Source organism: Euprymna scolopes, chromosome 44, assembly GCF_053919585.1.
Source record: "Euprymna scolopes isolate OS-2025 chromosome 44, ASM5391958v1, whole genome shotgun sequence".
Lineage (NCBI taxonomy): Eukaryota > Metazoa > Mollusca > Cephalopoda > Sepiida > Sepiolidae > Euprymna > Euprymna scolopes.
Genome location: NC_136525.1, coordinates 54,179,731 through 54,205,827, shown reverse-complemented (window position 1 = coordinate 54,205,827; position 26,097 = coordinate 54,179,731). Strand labels below are relative to the sequence as shown.

The following is a 26,097-nucleotide window of genomic DNA, read 5'->3' as shown; positions in this document are numbered from 1 at the left end:
TAATCAATAAAGAATTGGCTCTATAATAATAAATATGAAATCTGCATAAACTAAAACATCATATTTAAGCATATTTTAGGACTGGGCAATGCTAGGCAGCGTGCTAGTTTACTCTTAAAATCGTAAAATATTTTCCATATGAAACAAAAAATATACTTGATCAATTTATGTAATTTTTGGAATATGACATTTTCGTTCTGCGACGAGTACCTAAATCATAAAGATTTTTCTGTATTTTTAATTAAAAGATAATTCTGAACAAGAATGGAGAAGATAAAGGAAAAGAAAACCACAGCACACAACATTGAGGTTGGCGATTGTTGTCAAGTAGAGGACCACGTAGTGTCATGTAGGTAACGCTTATAAAAAAGTAAAACCGACACAATGGATCCATTATTATAACCATCGATGAATAGTTGGACACATGTGAATTCTTTTGCCCAAAATTTCTGGCAGGAAGTCCTGGCCCAAACAGCCTGATGTCGTTTGGACCGTGTCAGCGAGAGTCGACTTTAGCCCAAATTGGTAGTTACTGTAGGTTTGGTCCTGATTAAAAGTCTTACAGATTTCGTGAAATAAAAGTCCTTTGTTAAACTTTTTAGCTTTCTGATCCTTTGTTTTGAAGACCGAAAACGTTTCCTGCGGGCCGAAATTACAAAATGGCTGAGCAATATTTAAGCACGAAAACCGATGGAACGTGTTGATCGGCTGCAAGCTGCAATCTTGCGGCTTTTGGTCATGAGTCATTGCTTTTAATGGAACTGCAGAAAGGTTTTTGGGTTGGCTCAGTTTCTCTGATGAGAGGCCGTCAATCATGAGGTTTCCATTAGACGGCGGCTCCTTTTTAAGGTCAGCGATTGAATCAGCCTCGCATGTCTGTTTCAAACAATTGGTTATATTTTCAATGTCTTTCGCTTTCAGGGAGCCATCAGCGCTCTTGCTCTTTGAAAGCAGACCTTTCTTTAACGATCGCCTGATAACTGTGTGCGGATAGTCGCCGTCAACCCTCAAGCGAGACAGATCAGAGATCGAAAACGAGGCAAGATCTTTCTTCAGCTGTAGATAGCTGGAACTACACGCATTGTTATCAGAACGTGAACCTCCGGATTTGCTAACTTCAGGAATGACCATTGTTTCTTTTACAAGATCATCGGAAAAAGTCAACGGAGGCAAAATTGCTGGCTTTCGGGCATTCCTTTTGTAAACGGAATAATCCATGTTTGACTCGGCGAACTTCAGCATTCTGTAAACACCGTTCGACGGAATATATTCATGCTTCTCCGCTGTGAACATGTATTTGAGATTGGTCGAAAATAAAAATTTCATTTTTTTTCGATCGTTCCGGGTGTTGACTGTAGTCGTTATGTTACGGAAGCCGCCCACAACTTTTTTATTCTTCGTCTTAACGTTCGGTTTCGGTTCGTACACGCATGTTGCTTGAATTTTATGCCATCCGCTACAGACTTCGTACGAGCTATCCTGGACGGTGCTCTTCTGGTCATAGGTTTCTTGAATGTAACTTTCCGTGTTAACGCTAAGAAGGAACGCAACAGCATTTCTCCTCGCACGATTCGGATCATGTGCAAGAGTTCCGATAGTAGCTGCTGTCCTCTTTCCATTGAACATTACACGAGAATAAAAAACGGTATGAGCATGATGTTATGTGAGCAACTCTTTTAAAAGAGAAAAACCAAACGACATCTCCGACGATGATTTCGGTTTGGAATTTTATATTTGGGGTTTTCAAATAATTCCATGAATCCAAATTGTTCGAAAGTAACCAAAAACAAGCACCAGCCGAGCCAGACCTACAAGATAAATAAAATATGTATTTTAAATACATTGTTATGACAATGCATGGCAGACGGTAAATATTTAGAAAAAAAAAAAAAAGCGTCCAAATCTCTATATATTTTTCTAAATTTTTATAGTTTATGTGTTATTTTATATCAGCAAGGAGACCCAACATTGGCTATATATATATATATATATATATATATATATATATATATATATATATATATATATACTCGGGTTTTTTTATTCAAAAGTAATGGACTAATGAATTCAACGAGGTTGTTAGATAGTGCTCAATAAAAAGAGCTGATAATACTTGTTTATTGTTATATAAACATAGTCACATCCTGCTGCTACAAATAGCCACTTGTTTCAATCAAACAACAGATATCATCAGGCAGCGACTTGACTATTCAAAAGTTCAATGAATAAGCTATTATTATTGAACTTTTGAATAGTCAAGTCGCTGCCTGATGATATCTGTTGTTTGATTGAAACAAGTGGCTATTTGTAGCAGCAGGATGTGACCATGTTTATATAACAATAAACAAGTATATATATATATATATATATATATATATATATATATATATGAACAAATGATTAAGACATCTTGAAAAAGAGTTAAAAACATATTTAATTTTAAAAAGGAAGCACAAGATAAGTGGATAGTCCTTAATATATACATATATATATATATATATATATATATATATATATATATATATATATATATATATACACGCACAGTAGGATCATTGTAGGATTTAACAACCCTGCCTACAACACTCTTGGAACATTTCACTTTCTCTGAAATCTCTCTAATTTTTGTTTTATTTTACTTCAGTTGAAGTTCTCAGAAACAAAGGGGCCCACAACCTGGGGCTTGAACTCTATATGAGATACATAGACATTCGAATGTTCCATTTAGGTTCTTTATTTCTCAAACACTGAGTTAATAAAGTTAAGAACATAATTTTCCTCTCCCCAATTAACCATTTTCATATATTGTATTATATCTTTTATTTTGATCTCTTGGTCTTACTGAATTCCAGGACAAGAATTTATCTAGTCTGGTGGAGTATCCAGTTTCGTGCTGTTACTTGAGGTAACATCACTTGGAGAAGGTTCACCATTCCTCGTAAAAGCTAATATGGGTTAGCCATAGCGAGGAGATCTTATTTGGGCAGCGAATACAAAATGTGATTTTGAATATTTGGTCAGGGTTTACTTCTTGGGAAAAAGTATCCGCATGCCAGGTTGTTCTGACAAACCCCTGTACAGAGAGACCTTAGACACTCGAGGACAGTGTCTAGTAGGCATTCAAGTTCTCCTGGTGTGCTTTTCCTTGTGTAGCTTCACAATAGCTTTTCTCACAGTGTAATCAAGTTTTTGGCAGTTAGCCATGGTGCTGGCTGATGCAATGTTTACAAATAACTAAGTAAGACTTATTCTTTAGAGAAAATCAAAATATTTGAATGTAGCATACTGTTTACATTGTTTTTCTCAATTTTGTCCCTTACTTTTGGACGTCCCTATTTTGAAAATAATTGTTATATTTCTTTTTCTATCTTTTGCAAATGATTCAAATTTTAGTATCTTATTATTATAGTTGTCAAAATTTCAGCTTTTCATAGTTGTTATTTCTAACAAATATCAAGTTTTAAAATTTGGTCCCTTAGTTTTGGACGCTGCTGCATGTTTCTAAATTTTTATAGTTTATGTGTTATTTTACACCAGCAAGGAGACTCAACATTGTCAACTAAACTCCAACCTCTGTCCCATCACCGCAGTGTTGCATCCTTGGGTCTGTTTTACAAGTATTTTAATAGAATGTGCTCTGATGAACTCGGATTGTTTCGATTATCGATACTTAATTAAGACATTTTGATACAAAATCTATCTAAGAACACTGCCAGAAACATCAAAGTACATCTGTGTGAAATTAAAAAAAAAAAAAAAAAAGCGAGGGTAAACATTACATTTGTACAAACAGCCATCTGTTTCAGTCAATGAGACCTCGTCAGGCGACCTTTAACCATTCGACGATGTCTCATTGACTGAAACAGATAGCTGTTTGTAGCGACCAAATGTAATTGCTTACCCTCAAATAAATATATATATATATAGCTTATATGTTTATATGTAATTTTCTATATTTTAACTACTTGAGGCATACTTGATTACATATAAATAAATAACAGTTTTCATTTAGAGTGCTCAATAGTGCAATACCAGAGCTATAAATGTTTTCTTTAAACCCTGACCCTAACCACTTCAACTATGCAATAAAAAAAAAAAAAACGGGAATTTAAATTAATCACTAACATGTTGAATGTATATTCCTGAGCTCCAATCTATGGCCTGACTTTCATGAAAAACACTCGTCTTTAGAATTCTCTCCGTTTCCTGTAGCCCAGACTGTACAGACTTGGCGAAATTTAAATGTAATGTGAACAAACATTGTCGAACAGAGACCAGAACTTAATATAGAAACAGATTATATAGCCCCCCCCTACACAACGAAAATACTTCTGATCTGCACAGCAAACAGCAAAATCCCACCTCTTAACTACAGAGGTCCCTAGATGCCGGCAACCTTTTTATTCTAGTAGCTTCTTTCCTTGGATCGCTTGCCGTTGGAATTCTTCCCCTGCTCCCCATTTTCTTCAACTCTACCATGTAGAAATTAAATGCAATGTAAACAGACATCTTGCTGTCCAACTCCCTACTTAGGATGTATCCTATAAATTTGGACCTAATCACAGTAGCCTTACGTCTTGGTGGCAACATGCATTGAATTAAAAGTAAACAAAAGAATTGTTTAAAAAATGAAAAAAATTTTTTTTCGATTTGGGAGTCACCATTTATCAAGGCCTGAAGGCCACTCGAGGATAAGGGTTAATGAATGTAAGGTGGTAGTGTAATGTAGTAATCGTTGTGTGAATCGGGTAGAATTTGATTATTTATTGGGACAGTTTAACAAGAACTTGTTTACATTGGATTTGAAGGCTACCATGTGTTCCACAGACGGGCAGTTCTGAGAAAGAAGCATTGTTCATGGAATCTGCATTTAGATTTAGGCACAGATAGAGAGTGGGGGAAATTGTATATAGTGGTTGTAGCTAGTTGTGTTCTTTTTTGTGAAAGTTTGGCAGGGGGGAATCATAGATTGGAGTTCAGTCGAGCACTTGCCATAAAAATAACGATAGAGTCTCTTCTGAGGAAAAGGGGTTCTGGGAAGAGAAAAGGGCATCACCTACGAGGTTTTGAAGCCAGTTTTGAACTCTATCAAGGCTGGTGTGTTTATCAATCAATCTATCTATCTATCTATCTATCTAGAAAAGTGAACGTGTCTGTGTGTGTCTGTGTACATTTCCCTATGCAACAACTGTCAATTTTTAGTCTACAGACTCGAAATTTGACATACAGGGTACTGAGATTTGGGAAAATCGATGTGATCGGTTTTTGGCCAGAAATTTGGCGATTAAGGGGTCAAACTTCAACAATTTGACCTTTGAGAACTCTACTAAACTCCGACAATTTTGGGTCTACGCACTTGAAATTTTAGGTTGAAAATTTTTAGTTACCAATATATAAATGTATGTATGTATGTCTGTTTACATGTCTGCCTTAAACTTTCAATAGAGGCGACGGATTTTACCAAGATCAGAATCGTTTTAAAGTTCGACCTTTCATACGACAAATATCGAAAAATTGGCTAAAAACATTAATATCTTACCCTTCAACTAGGCACTTTTCTACGGGGGGGGGGGGGGGAGTCACATTTTTCGCCAATATTTTTTAAAGTTATCCTTTCCTTTAGATTGTCTAGCCTTAATTTTAAAAAATGTCGCTTCCGCTTTGGCGGTGGTCGTAACAGCATAAATGTTAAGTTTTACCCCATTCTTTTCCTCCTTTGCGGTACGGGTTCGAGCCTACCTTCCTACTACCACTTTTTTTGTTTTTTGCTTAACATACACATCCAAACACCCGGGCAACGCCGGGCTGAAATGCTAGTATATTTGTAAAAGTGAACGCGTGTGTGTGTGTGTGTGTGTGTGTGTGTGTGTGTGTGTGTGTGTGTGTGTGCATTTCCCTACACAATCACTCTGTAAATTTTAAATCTCCAGACTCGAAATTTGATATACAGGGTATTGAGATTTGGGAAAATCTTTGTGATCGGTTTTCGGCAAGAAATTTGGCTGTTAAGGGGTCAAAGTTCAACGATTTGACCTTCGAGAACTCTACCAAACTCCTCCGACAATTTTGGGTTTAAAAACTTGAAATTTTAGATATAGGTTCCTTGGACATGGGTCTAACTTAATAACTAGATTTGAGCCCAAAACAATAAATGTTAAGGGGTCATAATAGGGGTCAAAGTTAAAAAAAACTTGACCGCTTCGGTCTCTACCAAATTACTCAGACAATTTCTGGTATAAACATTTGAAATTTTACATAAAGGGTATTCAGAGATAGGGCAAGCTTTTTAACCGGTTTGGGTCGAAAATTTGAGCTACCAATATATAAATGTATGTATGTATGTATGTATGTCTGCCTAATTAGATTGTTCTCATTCTGTCAGCCATGACCGGATAGAAGTCTTAAGTAGTTCACAATTGTATTTTTAGTATTGCCAATAGTGTTAGATAATAATATGGTTAAAAGTTAAATTAGTTATTATCGATCAATCGATCGATCTATCAAGTGATATTGTTAGGTTAAAAGTTAAATTAGTTATTATCGATCGATCGATCTATCTAGTGATATTGCTAGGTTAAAAGTTAAATTAGTTATTATCGATCGATCTATCAAGTGATATTGTTAGGTTAAAAGTTAAATTAGTTATTATCGATTGATAGATCGACCTATCTAGTGATATTGTTAGGTTAACAGTTAAATTAGTTATTATCTATCGATCGATCGATCTATCAAGTGATATTGTTAGGTTAGAAGTTAAATTAGTTATTATCGATCGATCGATCGATCTATCAAGTGATATTGTTAGGTTAAAAGTTAAATTAGTTATTATCGATCGATCGATCGATCTATCAAGTGATATTGTTAGGTTTAAAGTTAAATTAGTTATTATCGATTGATAGATCGACCTATCTATCTATCTAGTGATATTGTTAGGTTAAAAGTTAAATTAGTTATTATCGATTGATAGATCGACCTATCTAGTGATATTGTTAGGTTAAAAGTTAAATTAGTTATTATCTATCGATCGATCGATCTATCAAGTGATATTGTTAGGTTAAAAGTTAAATTAGTTATTATCGATCGATCGATCGATCTATCAAGTGATATTGTTAGGTTAAAAGTTAAATTAGTTATTATCGATTGATAGATCGACCTATCTAGTGATATTGTTAGGTTAAAAGTTAAATTAGTTATTATCTATCGATCGATCGATCTATCAAGTGATATTGTTAGGTTAAAAGTTAAATTAGTTATTATCGATCGATCGATCTATCAAGTGATATTGTTAGGTTAAAAGTTAAATTAGTTATTATCTATCGATCGATCGATCTATCAAGTGATATTGTTAGGTTAAAAGTTAAATTAGTTATTATCGATCGATCGATCGATCTATCAAGTGATATTGTTAGGTTAAAAGTTAAATTAGTTATTATCGATCGATAGATCGATCTATCTATCAAGTGATATTGTTAGGTTAAAAGTTAAATTAGTTATTATCGATTGATAGATCGACCTATCTATCTATCTAGTGATATTGTTAGGTTAAAAGTTAAATTAGTTATTATCGATCGATCGATCTATCTATCAAGTGATATTGCTAGGTTAAAAGTTAAATTAGTTATTATCGATCGATCTATCTATCAAGTGATATTGTTAGGTTAAAAGTTAAATTAGTTATTATCGATCGATAGATCGACCTATCTATCTAGTGATATTGTTAGGTTAAAAGTTAAATTAGTTATTATCGATCTATCAAGTGATATTGTTAGGTTAAAAGTTAAATTAGTTATTATCGATCGATCGATCTATCTATCAAGTGATATTGCTAGGTTAAAAGTTAAATTAGTTATTATCGATCGATCTATCTATCAAGTGATATTGTTAGGTTAAAAGTTAAATTAGTTATTATCGATCGATAGATCGACCTATCTATCTAGTGATATTGTTAGGTTAAAAGTTAAATTAGTTATTATCGATCTATCAAGTGATATTGTTAGGTTAAAAGTTAAATTAGTTATTATCGATCGATCGATCTATCTATCAAGTGATATTGTTAGGTTAAAAGTTAAATTAGTTATTATCGATTGATAGATCGACCTATCTATCTATCTAGTGATATTGTTAGGTTAAAAGTTAAATTAGTTATTATCGATCGATCGATCTATCTATCAAGTGATATTGCTAGGTTAAAAGTTAAATTAGTTATTATCGATCGATCTATCTATCAAGTGATATTGTTAGGTTAAAAGTTAAATTAGTTATTATCGATCGATAGATCGACCTATCTATCTAGTGATATTGTTAGGTTAAAAGTTAAATTAGTTATTATCGATCTATCAAGTGATATTGCTAGGTTAAAAGTTAAATTAGTTATTATCGATCGATAGATCGACCTATCTATCTAGTGATATTGTTAGGTTAAAAGTTAAATTAGTTATTATCAATCTATCTATCAAGTGATATTGTTAGGTACGAGCAAAATGAATGGCGATGCTCAAAATGTATAAACATTTTTACCCCTCCCTTCACTTAAAAATTCACCCCAAAAAATTAGGAAATTAACCAATTTTAATGAAATTTTCAGTCTTTATCAAATAATGATCACGTAATATAATAAACGAATTATTTCTATTTATATCTTCTTGTTTACACAAAAAATACCTTTACTAAAGTTATGGTTTTCAGTAGTAAATAAAAAAAATGCAAGAATTTATTTTAACTTTTTTTGTTATAAATAAAGCATAGTAATTTGTAACAATAAAAAAAAAAAATTTTTTTTTACAGGAGCATTACAAAAAAACCCCATAAAGTCCATATTAATGAATTCGATATAATTAATTTCTCAAACTACCGATATTACCATTGAGTTAAGCATTGTTTATTTAATATTTTCACACAAAATAATTATAATAGCAAAAATATTTCAACTTTTTTTTAAATTACAGATTTTGCATAATTTTTATATGCTAGATTTTAATAATTTCCTTGCTTGCAAGAATGTAAAACTTTCGGCGTAACATAACTTTTATATAATCTCTAACAATAATTAAAAAAAAAATTAATTTAAAAACAGGAACATAAAAAGAAAATAATTAAATTAAAAAATGATAAAAATTGATACAAACGTTCAGAATAGGAATGTATGGATGCAGGCTGGGAACAGAAAAAGAAATCTGACACCCCTACCTCCTTTTACTATCATGACTTCATTTTGAAACGGCGTTTCGATTGGCTGAAATTTTGGGCCTCCTTATAATCGTGTTTACAAACCTTTATTGGTTGTGTTTTTGGCGAACGGTAAATTACTTGCTTTTTGAGGGCTAATTAAGTTATTTTTGCACAAACAAGGTTTTGTTTTTTTTTTAAATTTTTTTATTTAATTCAATATCTTAGGACTTTACTAATTATTATTGAAATAGACCCAGGAAACTAATATTTATCTTTTAAAGGATTTTTACAATGAATTTATTTAACTTCAAAATTTAGCTGAATTGGTTAGCTCGCCGTGAAAACATTTTGCAACTCGACTCTACTGTAGCTTTCATTTCGCTCCTCCTAATAAACAGGGAGCGGGTTTTTAAAAACAAACAAACCCATTTATTCACCTCATTCAAAACTGTCCCGCACAAAATGCTTACTGCTGAATACCTATCGCCGTCACGTCAATCAAAAACGCGCACCTGTTTTTTTATTTTTTAACACTTTACTATTTTCCAACTGCGCGTCGTGAAGGCTTCGTTTTTTGTTCACGGGCACCTGTTTTTTTTTTCACATTTTCGAGTTTTTTTCACATACCCCGAAAAACACCCGGGCAACGCCGGGTACCCCTCGCTAGCATATTATAAAACGTGTCATGTATTGTATGCGAATATATTCCATAACGACGTACATGTTTCATAGTTGGGTTTATTTTTTTTTCTTTGGATATTCGTGTACATGTAAATGCGTATATGTATATATACGTTGTATCAATTAGATTATCGTCTTGTGTGTATATTTTAACATTTATGCAATAGTTCTAACAGGAAACGATTGACGTGGACGTATCGAAACAGTTGTAGACAAAAGTTCTTTTTTAACAGATGTAAATAACACAACACATACCTGAATTATTTATGAACATTTATTCTCATGATCTGGCCGGCATTTTCAGAGATTACACGTTCTTTACATCTTGGCTGTCCGAAGTGACGCTGCTTCCCACGTCATTTTCAGTTGTCCGTTCTCTCTGATGTCCAGCTAACAACTGCTTAGAATCTCCCCAGATCTACATACATCACGTGTTTCTTTACGTCACATCATTATGTGTCTCAGACCAACCTGATGTAACCCCAATCTAGTTATTTGTTTATGCAAACCCCAAAATAATATTTACATCTATTTTCACATTCCTTTTGCGATTTATATATCAATCACTTTTTCCCCAATTTAATTGTTTATTCTTCTAATCATAATGGTTGATCCAGCGACCTGCCGTCGCTGTAATCAACTAGTTGGTTGGTTGGTTGTTTTTGTTTTACGGCATATCAACCCTTTTCAGGTTATTTCATGCCGAATCCAAAGATTTTGAAGAAAAATTTTTTTATAGAATATATTTGTTGTTTTCAAGTCAGTTTCTATTCAACCCATAGTTGGGACCCTAACAGATACTATCACTCCGAGTCAGGGTGGACCTGGGAGCAATGGCAATTAAATGCTGGCTCCACACTCCCCAAAGCCCGCAAGATGGGGCCTCACCACTGGATATAGTTATATCTCATAGGGTTAGTGAATCTCTTGACAAAGGCTTCCTTTCCAGGGCAATTGCTCGACATATCAAAGGCCTTCGACAAGGTATGGCATAAAGGCCTACTTCACAAAATCTCCAGCTACGGTATAACTGGAAATATTCTCTCTATCATTAAATCACTTCTTTCTGATAGGCTCATAAGAGTAGTGGTTGATGGACAAAAATCAGAGGCCTGCAGTATTAATGCTGGAGTCCCCCAAGGGTTCATCCTGGGCTCAACTCTCTTCCTTATCTACATCAATGATCTCCCTAAACACATACTTAAATCATTCGTTGACATCTATGCTGATGACACGACCATCTACGGCAACACATCAAAGGCTGTAAATGACAAAGCTCTCTCTGATTTCTCTCTTCTCTGATCTCGAACGTGGGAAGTGGGGGAAGACGTGGCTGGTTACCTTTAATGCATCTAAAACCAAACTCCTATCTTTACATCATCAACGCTCTGATCCCGATCTGGCATCAATTGAAATGGATGGCTCTCGCCTAGGAGAAGCCCCATGTTTTGACAAGCTTCTGGGCTTGACCTTCACTCCTGATATTAAATGGAACATGTACATCAAATCTGTTGCCAAGGTCACTGGAAAGATGGTGGGATCCTTCTACCACTCAAGAAGATATCTCACTACTGATGCAATTCTCTATCTATATAAAAGCTAAGTACGTCCAAGGATGGAATCTTGCTGCCATATCTGGCCAGGAGCTGCTAAAAATAGCCTATCATGCCTTGACAGAGTACAAAATAGACTTTGTGGCTTAGTGAGGGATGCCTTTTTCTCTTCCCTGCAACCTCTCTCCCACAGAAGAGACGTTGCAAGCCTATCTTTGTTTTATCGTTATTTCCATGGCAGGTGCTCATCTGAGCTCCAATCTCTGGTCCCCCTTTGCCAATCTTTTACAAAAAACACCCGTCTAGCTGAATCCATTGTCAGAAAGTTTCCCCACTCTTTATCTATGCCTAAATCAAAACGTAGATTCCATGAACAAAGCTTCTTTCTTAGAACAGCACGCCTGTGGAACTCTGTTCCGTCTGCCTGCTTCCCTCCTGACTACAACTTGGATGTCTTCAAGTCCAACGTAAACAAATTCCTGATGAACCGCCCCCTTAAATAGACACTCTAAATATCCTCACTAACGTACTGTACTTACAATAACCCTTATCCCTGAGTGGCTTCCGGGCCTTGATAAGTGGTGACCACTTTGTAAAAAAAAAAAAAAAAAAAAAAAAAAAGTCATATCCAAGACCAAATCAACTAGTAATAATAATAATAATAATAATAATAATAATAATAATAATAATAATTTAACCCTTGGCCCTGCCTGGCACAGTTAACACAGATACTACATTATGATCACAGCCTAAAGGGTTATAACATTACACTGAAAGTTATTTATTGTTTACAGAATAGAATTGTTCGGAAATGTAAAAATGGGTTTTAACTGAAGATGTTTACAGAAATTAACTTGAGCAGTTGTGTACATGACAGAGGTCGCACATTAGGAGACGTGTGCTTTTGATGATTATGTAACGGAACTGACAGGTCAAGAGGTCAGAAGATTAGATTGAGGAGTTTTGAGTTTGCTCACGAAAGTGAGCAGACATGCTTGAAAGCCGGGAAGCAGGGCTGGAAGGAAAAAGCATGTCGACATGCAATGCAGACTCCTTGTGAATACCACTGAGACAGCTGAAATAAATTTATATTTTTAAAAATATAAAGTGTTGTTCTGTAGTTTCACAAAAGAAAAACAGGTGTCTCAATTGGTTATGGTGTTGTTTTTTTTTTTTTTTTTACACAGGCATCACCACATTATCAAGGCCAAGAGGCCACTCAAGGATAAGGGTTAAAGATTGTACATTAGAAATTGGACAATATAGTTATCATTAGTAATGAAAATTTGGAAAATTTGATAACTTATATGGAACGGCTCATCAAGAAATTATTTACGTTAGACTTGAAGACAACCATATTGTAGTCAGCCGGAAAGCAGGAAAACGGAAGACAATTCCACAGGCGTGCAGTTCTAAGAAAGAAGCTTTGTTCATGGAATCTACGTTTAGGTTTAGGCACAGATAAAGAGTGGGGGGAATTATTGATAGTGTTTACAGCTAGACGAGTGTTTCTTGTGAAAGTTTGGCGAGGGGGGACCATAGATTGAAGCTCAGTCGAACACTTTCCATGAAAATAACGATACATCAGAGACAAACTCGCAACATCTCTTCTGTGAGATAGAGGTTACAAGGAAGAGAAAAGGACATCTCCTACGAGGCTACGAAGTCTATTTTGAACTCTATCAAGGCAGGACAAGTCCTTTCTAGCAGCTCCTGCTGCATGTTTTATCACAAAGCCCAGCCTTGAAGAGAAAATCTATTCCCCCCCCCCTACATACCAATTTTTTAATTTTTACCCCTTACCATCCCTTTTCCCGGATGAAAAAAGTTTTCCACATGTCTGAATCTCCTATATACCAAATTCCAAGTCTGTAGATAAAAAATTCGTTTAGTATAATATAGGTTGAGAGTTGTCTTAAAATTCCTTTAGAAAAATGAAGTAAAGAAATTGAAAGAAACTGACATATGCGTGCGAGGATTGTTTTTTTATCTAAAGTTTGTTTCTTGTAAGTAAAAAATAAAACAAAAAAAAATACTCGAGCTGACATCGAAATCAAAATCTAAAGACAGTGAGTTTAGTACGATAACCATTACACCAGCTTGACACAATCTTTAAAAAAAAAAAGTGTTTTCAAACCTCATTAAACTGTTGACAAACAGACAAAAAATCCGATGACCCCCCCCCCCAGCCTGTACCAATTTTTCAATTTTGACCCTTAGCAGCCCTTTCTTCCAGATAAAAAAACAATAAAAAAGCTTTCCACATGTCTGAATACCCTATATACAAAATTTCAAGTCTGTAGATCAAAAATTCGTTCAGTATATAGGTTGAGAAGTGTCGTCACACACACACACACACACACACACACACACACACACACACACACATTCTCACTTTTATACATGTGTAGATTTGGGCCCGTAAAACAAATTCGATTTGGTTTTTAGCTAGTAAAAATGAGGAGTCAAAATTGAACAATTGCATAAGACAATTAAACATGTTATTTCTACGCATGTGAAAATATACATTAATATGCTAAAGTTGGCTCATTTTTAACTATTTCGGTGTTTTCTATACTATAATAATGAAGTTCAAAATTTTTTATATTGGATTTCAAGGCAAACCAATGCACTCCACTTAATTGTCAAGTTAAAGTAATGAATATATCCAAAACTTAGCGGTACTGGATATGACCTTAAACTATATCTGATGGCGTGGCCTCAGCTTGTGGGCTTTGGGAAGTGTAGAGCCGCCCCTTAATTGCTGTTGCTTCTAGGTCCACTCTGACCCGGAGTGGTAGTACCTGTTAGCGTCCCAACTATGGGTTAAATAGAAACCGACTTGAAAAAAAAAAAAACCCAAAAAACATAAAAGAAAACAAATATATTCTATTAAAAAAATTTTCTTCAAAATCACTGGATTCGGCATTAAATAACCTGAAACGGGTTGATAGGCGGTAAAAATAAAATATTTGGCTAACAAACACTGGAGAGTTCCAAAGGGAGGTAATTAACGTGTAACTATTGCCATTTTTTTAAATTTTTTAAATAAATTGTGCGTTTTGTCGTTTTTAGTATAACTGAGTTACTTCCCCTCCCAATATGGCAAGTTTTATGATAATGACCGAAAATTTGAAATGTTCAAATAATGTGGTAATATTTAAGTACTCTGGACATTCCAATTAGTAGATACCATTGTTTGTTTTGTTTTTTTGTTTAAATAAGTGATGCTAAAATTAATTGGAAACTCAGAAAGCATAAAAAAACTGTGACAGGATAGGAATTCCAGCGAGATGACGATTTTTTTTTTTTTTTACAAGGAGGTCACCACTTATCAAGGCCCAGAAGCCACTCAAGGATAAGGGTTATTGCAGTATGTTGTACGTTAGTGTTGAGATTTCATAAAGTGTCTACTTAAGAGGGGGGGGCGGTTCATCAGGAATTTGTTTACGTTGGATTTGAAGACAAAAACCTAACAGCCAACCATGGTTCTCTCCAGAATGTGCTGCTGCCATTGCGCACAGAAATCACTTTTTCCACTGCTTCAAACGTAATAGATGTATGGAAACTAAAGCCGTTTTCAGGATTGCCAGCAACCATTGTAAGAAAGTAATAAGGAACGCAAGAGAGTTGTATGCTCAATCTGTTAAGTCCAAAGTAGCTGAGCAGCGGCTTGGTTCCCACCAGTTTTGGCAAATAGCAAACAGAATCCTGAACAGAAGCGTGTGCTCCATCCCAACTATTATCAATGGATCTGAGGTAATCTCGTCAGCATCAGACAAAGCCAAACTCTTTGTCAAGAACTTTGCAGCTAATTCTACCCTTTGCGACCAAGACCGCCAACCCCCAATATTTCCTCTTGTATCAGAAAACACGCTATGTGATATACGTATATCTGTACGTGATGTTGCCAAACTAATCAAAAACCTTGATTCCAGTAAAGCAACTGGCCCTGATGGTATTCCAATTATAGTACTCAAAAAACTTCAACCTGAACTAGCGCCCATACTTACAAAACTGTTTAAACGTTGTCTTAAGGAGAATAGTTTCCCATCTCCCTGGAAAATCTCATCAGTATGCCCTGTATTTAAGAATTCAGGTGATCGCTCATCCCCCTCTCAGTACAGGCCAATAAGTCTCCTGTGCGTCATGAGTAAGTTGCTAGAATCTGTATTAAATACAGAAGTAATCAAACATCTCAACAAAAATAACCTTCTTAGTGACACTCAATATGGTTTCCGTTCTGCTAGATCTACAGCAGATGTCCTTACAGTTATATCGCATAGGATTAGCAAATCTCTCGACGGTGGCAATCTTTCTAGGGCAATTGCTCTTGACATATCTAAAGCCTTTGATAGGGTATGGCATAAAGGTTTACTTCATAAGATCGCTAGCTATGGTATAGCTGGAAAAGTCTTCTCAATTATTAAATCATTTCTTTCTGATAGATTCATAAGAGTAGTAGTTGAGGGGCAAAAATCAGAAGCTCACAATATTAATGCCGGTGTCCCTCAGGGATCCATCCTGGGCCCAACTCTTTTCCTGATCTACATTAATGATCTTCCAAATCATATCCTTACATCATTTGTAGACATTTATGCTGACGACACTACCATTTATGGTACCACATCTAAGACAGTAAACGAGCAAGTTCTCTCCAATTCTCTCTCCTCTGATCTTGAGCACGTAGTACAATGGGGAAAGGAGTGGCTGGTTACTTTTAATGCATCTAAGACCAAGCTTCTCTCTTTACATCATCAACATTCTAATCCACATTTGTCATCAATTGAAATGAATGGCTCTCGTCTTCAGGAGGCCTCAAGTTTTGACAAGCTTCTGGGCTTGACCATTACTCCTGATCTTAAATGGAACACGTATATCAAATCTGTTGCCAAGGCCGCTGGAAAAATGGTGGGATCTTTCTATCGATCCAGTAGATATCTCACTGCTGATGCTATTCTCTATCTATATAAGAGCCAGGTACGTCCAAGGATGGAATACTGTTGCCACATCTGGGCAGGAGCTGCTAGAAAGAACTTGTCCTGCCTTGATAGAGTTCAAAATAGACTTCGTAGCCTCGTAGGAGATGTCCTTTTCTCCTCCTTGCAACCTCTATCTCACAGAAGAGATGTTGCGAGTTTGTCTCTGATGTATCGTTATTTTCATGGAAAGTGTTCAACTGAGCTTCAATCTATGGTCCCCCCTCGCCAAACTTTCACAAGAAACACTCGTCTAGCTGTAAACACTATCAATAATTTCCCCCACTCTTTATCTGTGCCTAAACCTAAACGTAGATTCCATGAACAAAGCTTCTTTCTTAGAACTGCACGCCTGTGGAATTGTCTTCCGTTTTCCTGCTTTCCGGCTGACTACAATATGGTTTTGTTCAAGTCTAAAGTAAATAAGTTCTTGATGAGCCGTTCCATATAAGTTATTAAATTTACCAAATTTTCATTACTAATGATTACTATATTGACCAACTTCTACTGTACACTCTTTAACCCTTATCCTTGAGTGGCCTCTGGGCCTTGATAATGTGGTGATGCCTTTGTAAAAAAAAAAAAAAAAAAAAAAAAAAAAGACATCCAAGTTGTAGTCAGGTAAGAAACAGGCAGATGGAACAGAGTTCCACTGGCGTGCTGTTCTAAGAAAGAAGCTGTGTTCATGGAATCTACGTTTTGATTCAGGCACAGATAGAGAGTGGGGAAAATTTTTGACAGTGGCTTCAGCTAGACGGGTGTTTTTCGTAAAAGATTGGCGAGGGGGGACCAGAGATTGGAGCTCAGACGAGCACTTGCCATGGAAGTAACGGTAAAACAAAGACAGGCTCGCAACGTCTCTTCTGTGGGAGAGAGGTTGCAGGGAAGAGAAAAGGGCATCCCCCACTAAGCCACGAAGTCTATTTTGTACTCTGTCAAGGCATGATAGGCTATTTTTAGCAGCTCCTGCCCAGATATGGCAGCAATATTCCATCCTTGGACGTACTTAGCTTTTATATAGATAGAGAATTGCATCAGTAGTGAGATATCTTCTGGAGCGGTAGAAGGAATCCACCATCTTTCCAGCAACCCTGGCAACAGATTTTATGTACGTGTTCCATTTCATATCAGGAGTAAAGGTCAAGCCCAGAAGCTTGTCAGAACATTGAGCTTCTCCTAGGCGAGAGCCATCCATTACAATTGATGCCAGATCGGGATCAGAGCGTTGATGGTGTAAAGATAGGCGCTTGGTTTTAGATGCATCAAAGGTAACCAGCCACGTCTTCCCCCACTGAACTACACGCTCGAGATCAGAGGAGAGAGAATCAGAGAGAACTTTGTCATTTACAGCCTTTGATGTGTTGCCGTAGATGGTCGTGTCATCAGCATAGATGTCAACGAATGATTCAAGTATGTGTTTAGGGAGATCATTGATGTAAATCAGGAAGAGAGTTGGGCCCAGGATGGACCCCTGAGGGACTCCAGCATTAATACTGCAGGCCTCTGATTTTTGTCCATCGACCACTACTCTTATGAGCCCATTAGAGAGAAATGATTTAATGATTGAAAAAACATTTCCAATTATACCGTAACTGGAAATCTTGTGAAGTAGGCCTTTATGCCATACCTTGTCGAAGGCCTTTGATATGTCAAGTGCAATTGCCATAGAAAGGTAGCCTTTGTCGAGAGATTCGCTAATCCTATGAAATATAACCATTAGCACATCTGCAGTAGATCTTGCAGAACGGAAACCATATTGCATGTCACTAAGGAGGTTATTTCTGCTGAGGTGGTTGACTATTTCTCTATTTAGTATGGATTTCAGCAACTTACTCCTGACACACAGGAGACTTATTGGTCTATACTGAGAGGGAGATGACTTATTACCTGAATTCTTAAATACAGGGCATACTAATGAGGTTTTCCAAGGTGTTGGAAAGCACTTCTCCTTAAGGCAACGCTTAAACAGTTTTGTAAGTATGGGAGAAAGTTCAGGTTGAAGCTTTTTTAACACTATAATTGGGATGCCGTCAGGGCCAGTTGCTTTACTGGAATCAAGGTTCTTGATTAGCTTGGCGACCTCATGCACAGATATTTGTATATTACCTAGTGTGTTTTGTGTTATAGGAGGAAATATGGGGAGTTGATGGCCTTCGTGGATCGGATCATGTATTCAATGACTAAATTATTCAGGAAAAAACCTTGTTGACCCAATTGACACACACGCAAACCAAAGAAGGTTTATGGTTCCTGGAACCATAATGGAACTAATTATTGGTTCCATTGTAAAAAAAAAAAAAAAAAAAAAAAAAATGGGGGGGGGGGGATCAATGTGCACTTGCACTGATTGCCCAACCGAAGACCTATCCTTAGAATGTTGACTTTTAACGAGATATAGGGGTAATTTGACCTCCTACGAACGAATATTGCGTTTAAATTTATCGTCGCCAAGTAGTTTTTTTTTTTTTTTTTTTTAATTATTATTAATAACGCATTCCGTGTGCAATGTTATTTTCTAGTATTTTGAATTGTCCGCCATGTTCGTTAATGTACGGAAGTTGCTGATGGAGCATGCGCAGAAACGCTGTTTGAGTTTTGCAACAGACGACAAGTGCACTGCCACTGTACACCTGTAATTGAAGGCCTCTCTCAAAAAAGAATTAAACCAGCTTGCTCTTATTTTATTTATTTATTTGGTGCTAGTACACTTACCGATCCGCGCTATTTTTTAAATCGTATTTCCAAGTTTAATTAAAGTTTTATTATATGTTTTTTTTTAATTCAATTGTAAAGTTAAAGTATAGAATAGTTACAAAACACCCTCCCCATGTTAAGAACGGCTTTTTAAATAATAACATTATTATTTCAGCACGGATCAATAAGTGCACTAGTACCATTTATTTATTTGAAATAAAGAAAACTTACCTGCAAAGAGTTGCTTTTTAGAGGTAAACCCAAACTTCCCCATGTTAAGAACGGCTTTCGGAATAGACATCCCCAACCTCCCTATGTTAAGAACGGCTTTCGGAATAGACATCCCCACCCTATTCATGTTAAGAACGGCTTTCGGAATAGACACCCTCAACCTCTCCATGTTAAGAACAGCTTTCTGAATAAACAATCCCAATCTCCCCATGTTAAGAACGGTTTTCGGAATAGACACTCCCAATCTACCCATGTAGTTGAATGTTATTCTTTCTATTACTTTCGATTTTAGGGGACGCATGCACAATTTAAAAGAAAAAGAATGGATAAAATGGAACGGAATTTAAATGTCCGTTCCATTTTTAAAACAACCGTAAAACAGCGTTCTCCACAAGTTTTAACAGAAGAAAAAAAAATTCATTAAAAGAATAAATAAATGAATAAAAAATAAAAAAAATAAAAAAATATTACAGCCATGAATACGTAATCTTAAATATTTGTGTCGGAATTATGTCCCTTGCGTATAGACTCCTACTGTCTACTTTATAACGTCTAAGAAAGCTGCAATTTTACCCAATTTTACGTAAAAATTACTCTTAACTTATAACTTTCTACTAGATTTTTCGTGATTGTTTGATATATTACTATTTTCGACATGACAAGTAAGTACGTAACATTGTTTTTTTTCCTAAAACAACACATTAAAAAAAAAAAAATCGATCTGTCGACTCTACCTTAACAAGCAGTCAAGCAAAGCACCAACCTAACGGCGATTAGGAGAACTTGGTTCATTTCATCTGATTAAGGGATCGAGGGTATTTTGCTAATCATTCTCCAATCTTGCCCAAAGCCACCCTCTCCTCATATTAAGAATGGGTTTCTAAATAATAATGTTATTATTTTAACACGGTCGATCCGCATTATGAGTAACTTTTTCATTTATCTATGAAAATCGCCCCAGACAAGGCATGAAGCCACGTGATGTAAGGAGCTAAAAATAAAATAAAATAAAATGTGCTTATGCACTTATGTTACAGTGCTATTTAAAAAAAAAAAAATATTTTCAAGTTTTTTTATTTATTTATTTATTTTTTTTAATTACATTTTCACCCCAAACAAGGCACATTGCCACTTTGATGTAGGAGGCTACTATCAGGGACATAAGCTACAGGGGTACTATGTGGGGAGTTTGGCAGCAAGATGTCGGTTCACGTTACACTTGAACTTCTGCATGTCAGTATAGTTGGGGAAGCAGGAACCCGGAAGGGAATTCCAAAGTATAGCGGTTCTGGGGAGAAACTACTGGAGTAGAAGGCTCTCTCTTACATCTAGGGATCTCAACTGTGAAGGGGTGGGATTTAGCTGCTTGTCAAGTTTGCCGAGGGTGTTTACGTCGTGGGAGCACACGTGCTTGCAGTTCGTCAGAGCATTCACCATTAAAGTACTTGTAGAACAGGCAGAGAGATGCAACATTTCCTCGATGGGATAGAGGCTGAAGCAGATAACAGTTCAGGAGTCCTATCCTATGAACTTCAGGACCTATCAGGTTGGTGACTCTCTTTTGAACCTTGTTTAGGAGCGAGAGACTAGTAGCTGATGCAGTGCACTACTGCACTGTGTGTCAGAAATTTCGTGAAAATAGTGAATAATTCCATCCCATCTTTCCAAGCTTATAACTCCCCGAAAAATGTAATTCAAGCCCTAATTTCTTTTTCAATTAAAGGAGCAAGGACCAAGGTTCAAGGTTCCATTAAAAAAAAAAAAAAAGAAAAAACAAATAACGTGATTAAAAAAAAGATTTTAAACTTCAAACTTTACAGGTAACATTCTAAAAAACACTACACTTTTTTTTTTTTTTTTTTAAATTTGAATATATTATTTATTGACTTTTTCTCTTCAAATTTACTTTTCGGTGAGTAAATTAATTATTTACTTTTTAATAGACACTTGAAAATGGGGGGGGGCGTGAATTAAAAAAAAACGTTTGTCTAAAATATTATATTCGGTTTATTGGAAAGAACAAAATTTCACATTGACCCTGAAAATATCGTAAAAATTGAATCAATAGAAAAATTTTGATAGATTTTTAAAGTTTAAAAATTGAAAAATATTGAGTTCGGAAAATTCATTACTGTTTAAAAAAGAAAAAAAAATTTCTATTACTTTTAAAACAACTTTAATAGCTTATTTTGGAAGTATAATCCATAAAGAAAATAAATAACCCACTTTTAACAGAGAAACTACAAGATTTTTATATTTTATTCGCAGTTTCGTGTTAGGGGTGTCAAAAATTCCTACAAAAATTCTGATACACCTAGTGGACTAGCCCAAATATGACAACAATACTCCATACATGGGCGAATGGTGGCCTTATAGAGGTATAGGATACTTTCGAGCGTTAGCTTTCTAGCACGGTAGAGAGAACCTACCTTTTCCGCAGCGGTCCTGGCAATGCTCTCAATGTAATGTTTCCAACTCATGTTTCCTGTGAACGTTAGGCCGAGGAGTTTAAAAGATGTACTTTCAGATAAAGTTAAAATCAAGTTTTACGGTATCTTTATTATCATAATTGTTTAAATTGGTAGGTGAAAGCACAGACATTACAAAACACCCTCACCTCCCATGTTAAGAATGGCTTTCTAAATAATGACGTTATTGTTTCAACACGGTAACATAAGTGCGTAATTACAAAGAAAAAAAGAAAGAAAAAAGCCTTAGCGTAGTATAAACACCCCCAACCATCCCATGTTAAGAACGGCTTTCGAGGTTGGGGATGTTTATTCCCAAAGCCGTTCTTAACATGGGGTGGTTGTTTATGTTGGGGTGTTTATAATACGCTGGGGCTGGGGCATGTCGTAAAAATTTACCAAAAAGATAAATAAATAAAAATACTACTCCAAATGTCAAAACTTGTCAACGAACAAGTGTTAGATGGGATAGAGATTCTGACCCAGAAAGCAGCGGTTCTTCCCCCTTTGTCAGAGGCATCGGTCATGAAATGCGAGGACTAAAGGACAAAATAAGGGAAGAAGCAAAAATTACACGACTGCCGAAAGTAAACCCAAGATTCATAATAAATAATATAATTGGGTTTGTATTACTATACACAGATTCGAAAAAGTTGTCAAAAAACAAATAACAAATAAATGTTATCAAAGATAAGATAAGTTACTTTTCTACCTAACTGGGTATGTTTTTAGTGTTTTTATTTAATGTAACATGTTTATTCAGCCCGATTCTCTCTTTGACACGGTAAGTTTGGGAAAAGGGGTTATAAATAAAAAGCTAGACAAAATAATGTTAGAACCTCACCGAATATATGTCAACCTATGTCACGGTAACATATATTGAGCGAGTTTTTAACAGTGTTTTGTCTAGTTTTTTATTTTTAACTCCTTTTCTCAAACTTACCGTGTCAAAGAGAGAGTCGGGCGCCATTCTAAATTTTCCAATACATCGGTAAACATTGTATGTTTTTCGAGCTGAATAAACATGTTACATTAAATAAAAACACTAAAAACATATCCAGTTAGGTAGAAAAGTAACTTATCTTGTCTTTGATAACATTAATTTGTTATATATTTGTTTGTTTTTTTGACAACTTTTTCGAATCTACGTGTATAAGTAATACAAACCCAAATAATTCATTACTTACTTGTTTCCGTTTTGGGGGAGTTGAGCCACGAAAAGAGAAACTTTTTTTTTTTTTTTTTTTTTTATCAATGAATGAGGGTTCCGTCGTGTCTGCTTGCCACGAAAGCGAAAATGAACAAAACCTCTCTCAAAAAAAAAAAAAAAAAGAAAGAAATGACACAATTTCCAAAAGGTGAATGGTTTTCAATTCACACAATTAAAATGCTGATATTATATCATTTGTTACGTCATAAATTAAAACAATTTCTTTTCTAATAATTAAAAGTGCTTTGTCAAACGACTTTTTCTAAAAAATACAAATTCCCCCATGAAGACACGTTGAGTCTCACGGGCTGAAATGCGATACGATCCAGTTGTCATGGCAACCAACAAAGATGTATTTATTTTAAGCAGCATTATTTTTAAACTCGTGCACCTAACATATTAAAAAAAAATAATTATATCTTTTTTATAAAGTAATTAAAAAATAATTTACTTAACAAAAAAAAGTTCAATATTTCCAAAATAAAAAAAAAATAAACAGCTCTCTCTCTCTCTCTCTCTCTCTCTCTCTCTCTCTCTGTCTCCCCGTCTCTCTCTCATACTCTTCACCCTTTCGCTATTTTTGTCGATTTATTTCTTTTAAAAAATTTAAAAAATATAAGATTTATAGCAAATAAATCTTATTTTTATTCAATTCACATAGTTTTATTTTGTACGTTTAATTTTTATTTGTGCAATAAATATCTCAAAGATGCTGTGACGTCACCAATCTATGTAATGACGTCACCAATCTATGTGAGCGATCATTTCACGACCACCGTAAAGCAGGCCTCGTTTATTTGCTGACGTCAGAGCTATTGGTGGACATATGAGGGTGGTAATTTCTCTCTTAAATTATTTAATCTTTGATCTTTTTTTTTTACATAGGCATAACCACTTATCAAGGCCCAGAGACCACTCGAGGATAAGGATTAAGAGTGTACAGTAGTCAATTGAACAATATAGTAATTGTTAGTAATGGAAATTCGGTAAATTTGTTAACTTAAGTGGAATGGTTAACCAAGAACTTGTTTATGTTGGACTTGAAGACAACCATATTGTAGTCAGCTGGAAAGCAGAAAACGGAAGACAATTCCACAGGCGTGCAGTTCTAAGAAAGAAGCTTTGTTCATGAAATCTACGTTTAGGTTTAGGCACAGATAAAGAGTGGGGGTAATTATTGATAGTGTTTTCAGCTACACGAGTGTTTCTTGTGAAAGTTTGGCGAGGAGGGAACCAGAGATTGGAGCTCAGTCAAGCACTTACCACATGGTTTTGTGGATCTTTTAATGATAACAAGAAACCTTTTCAACCAATCAATTTTTTTGTTTTTTGAATTTCGTTATTATAGCGTAGTTGCACCAAAAATGCTTTCACAATTAAAATAATAAACAAATTTTAGTTTTTAAAATCCATGAGACAATGTAATGTTTATTTACTTTCAATTTCTTTCTTAGAACTGCACGCCTGTGGAACTCTGTTCCGTCTGCCTGCTTCCCACCTGACTACAACTTGGATGTCTCCAAGTCCAACGTTAACAAATTCCTAATGAACTGCCCCCTTAAGTAAACACTTCATCAAGTCTCCACATTAACGCACTGTACTTGCAATAACCCTTATCCCTGAGTGGCTTCTGGGCCTTGATAAGTGGTGATCACTGTGTAGTGAAAAAAAAAAAAAAAAGAAATCTAATAATAATCCCACTTTGTCAACTTAGTTCCAACCTCTGTCCTATTGCCTGTTTTACAAATATTTTAATGTAATGTGCTCTGATGAATTCATTGCTCTTGTACCTCCCCTCGACGTGCATATCCCATACAAACCTACTTATCAGCAAAATCACACCCCTTCACTGTTGAGGTCCCTAAATACCAGAAAGCATTCTACTCGAATAGTTGCTCCCCATGACTGTACTGGTGTGCAGAAGTTTAAATGTAACGTAAACCAACATCTTGTTAATCTTTCCTAGGCATGGTCCCAAATTATAGCCCCTTATGTCCAAAATGCAATAAGTGAGTAAAAAAAAAAAAAAATTTTTTAAATGCTGAAACCAGACAACATTTTTATTTCAAATTGATATTGAATGAAGTTAAGTTCATTATAAATTGTGTTTTTTTATTTTGATTTCTCTAAATGGATTTTTAAAAAAGTTTTCTAATGCTTTTTAAAAGAGCTCTCGTTCATTAGCGACAGTCTGTTTGGCAGATCTTGCTTACTTACCATGTGCATGCCGTCACTTGCCACTGAACAGGCCTGCTTTACGGTGATAATGGTCATACTCGTCAGGTAAGGGGAAATAACTCTCACTTTTTCTTTTAATAAATGAGTTCTGCTTTTTTTTTTTTAATAAAATTATATTGGCACTTTTAAGATATTATTTTAAATTTGAGAGAGAGATCTATCTTAAAACTTTTTCAAAATAGTTGTTAGGGACTCAAACTAGTGTAATACTTAGTTTATTTATTTATTTATTTATTTATTAAGGAGAGAAGAAAAATCTTAGTGAATGCATTTTCAGCAGCCAAGAAACTAGTGATGGGACAATTCCAATATATTTTCCGATTCCGATACAATTACTGATTCCGTACTAAATTCCCGATTCTAATACAATTACCGATTCCGATTCCAATTCTTTATAAATCTCTTAATATTTAACTATAAAATTATTATGTCCTGATTACCATAAAAACACATCTTAGATGTCCATAGATTTTCTCAAACGTAAAAACTTGTGAGGGGTGCGATGTACAGAGTTTAGTTTTACTGGGAATTTAAATCAATAAATATTGATTATTTTATTCTTACTACTAGAAATGGAAGATTTTTCTTAAACCAAAATCAAATAAAAAAAGATAATTAAAGGAATCGTTTTTGGCATCGGAAAATTTTTCTGATTCCGATACCAATTCCGCTACCTGCAAAAGTTCCTGTTTTCCAATTCCCGATTCCAATTCCGATTAATTGTTCCATCACTACTAGAAACTCTCGCTTCCCCGATTTTGTCCCTCAGTCCTCAAACGAATGTGAAATATTTCTGACAAAGGGGAAAGAAAACGCTGTATACTTGGTCAGCAGTTTTGTGTGAACATCAGCTAGAGATTACTAAATTATGTTTT

The 26,097-nt window shown here is 35.2% G+C and overlaps 1 protein-coding gene across 1 annotated transcript; it reads right to left on the bottom strand.

Moving 5' to 3' along the window:
- LOC145268844 (uncharacterized) lies at positions 1–23,311 on the bottom strand. The gene is made up of 2 exons (XM_080124515.1): positions 22,962–23,311; positions 1–1,808 (listed from the first exon to the last, which is right to left on the bottom strand). Exon 2 carries the CDS (start codon positions 1,624–1,626, stop codon positions 397–399), a length of 1,230 nt encoding a protein of 409 aa, XP_079980641.1. The 5' UTR covers positions 1,627–1,808; positions 22,962–23,311; the 3' UTR covers positions 1–396.
- Positions 23,312–26,097: the final 2,786 nt, after the last annotated feature.

What these genes read in the sequence shown, in the direction of transcription:
- LOC145268844 (XM_080124515.1), bottom strand. Translation starts at nt 1,626, where the DNA reads ATGTTCAATGGAAAGAGGACAGCAGCTACTATCGGAACTCTTGCACAT.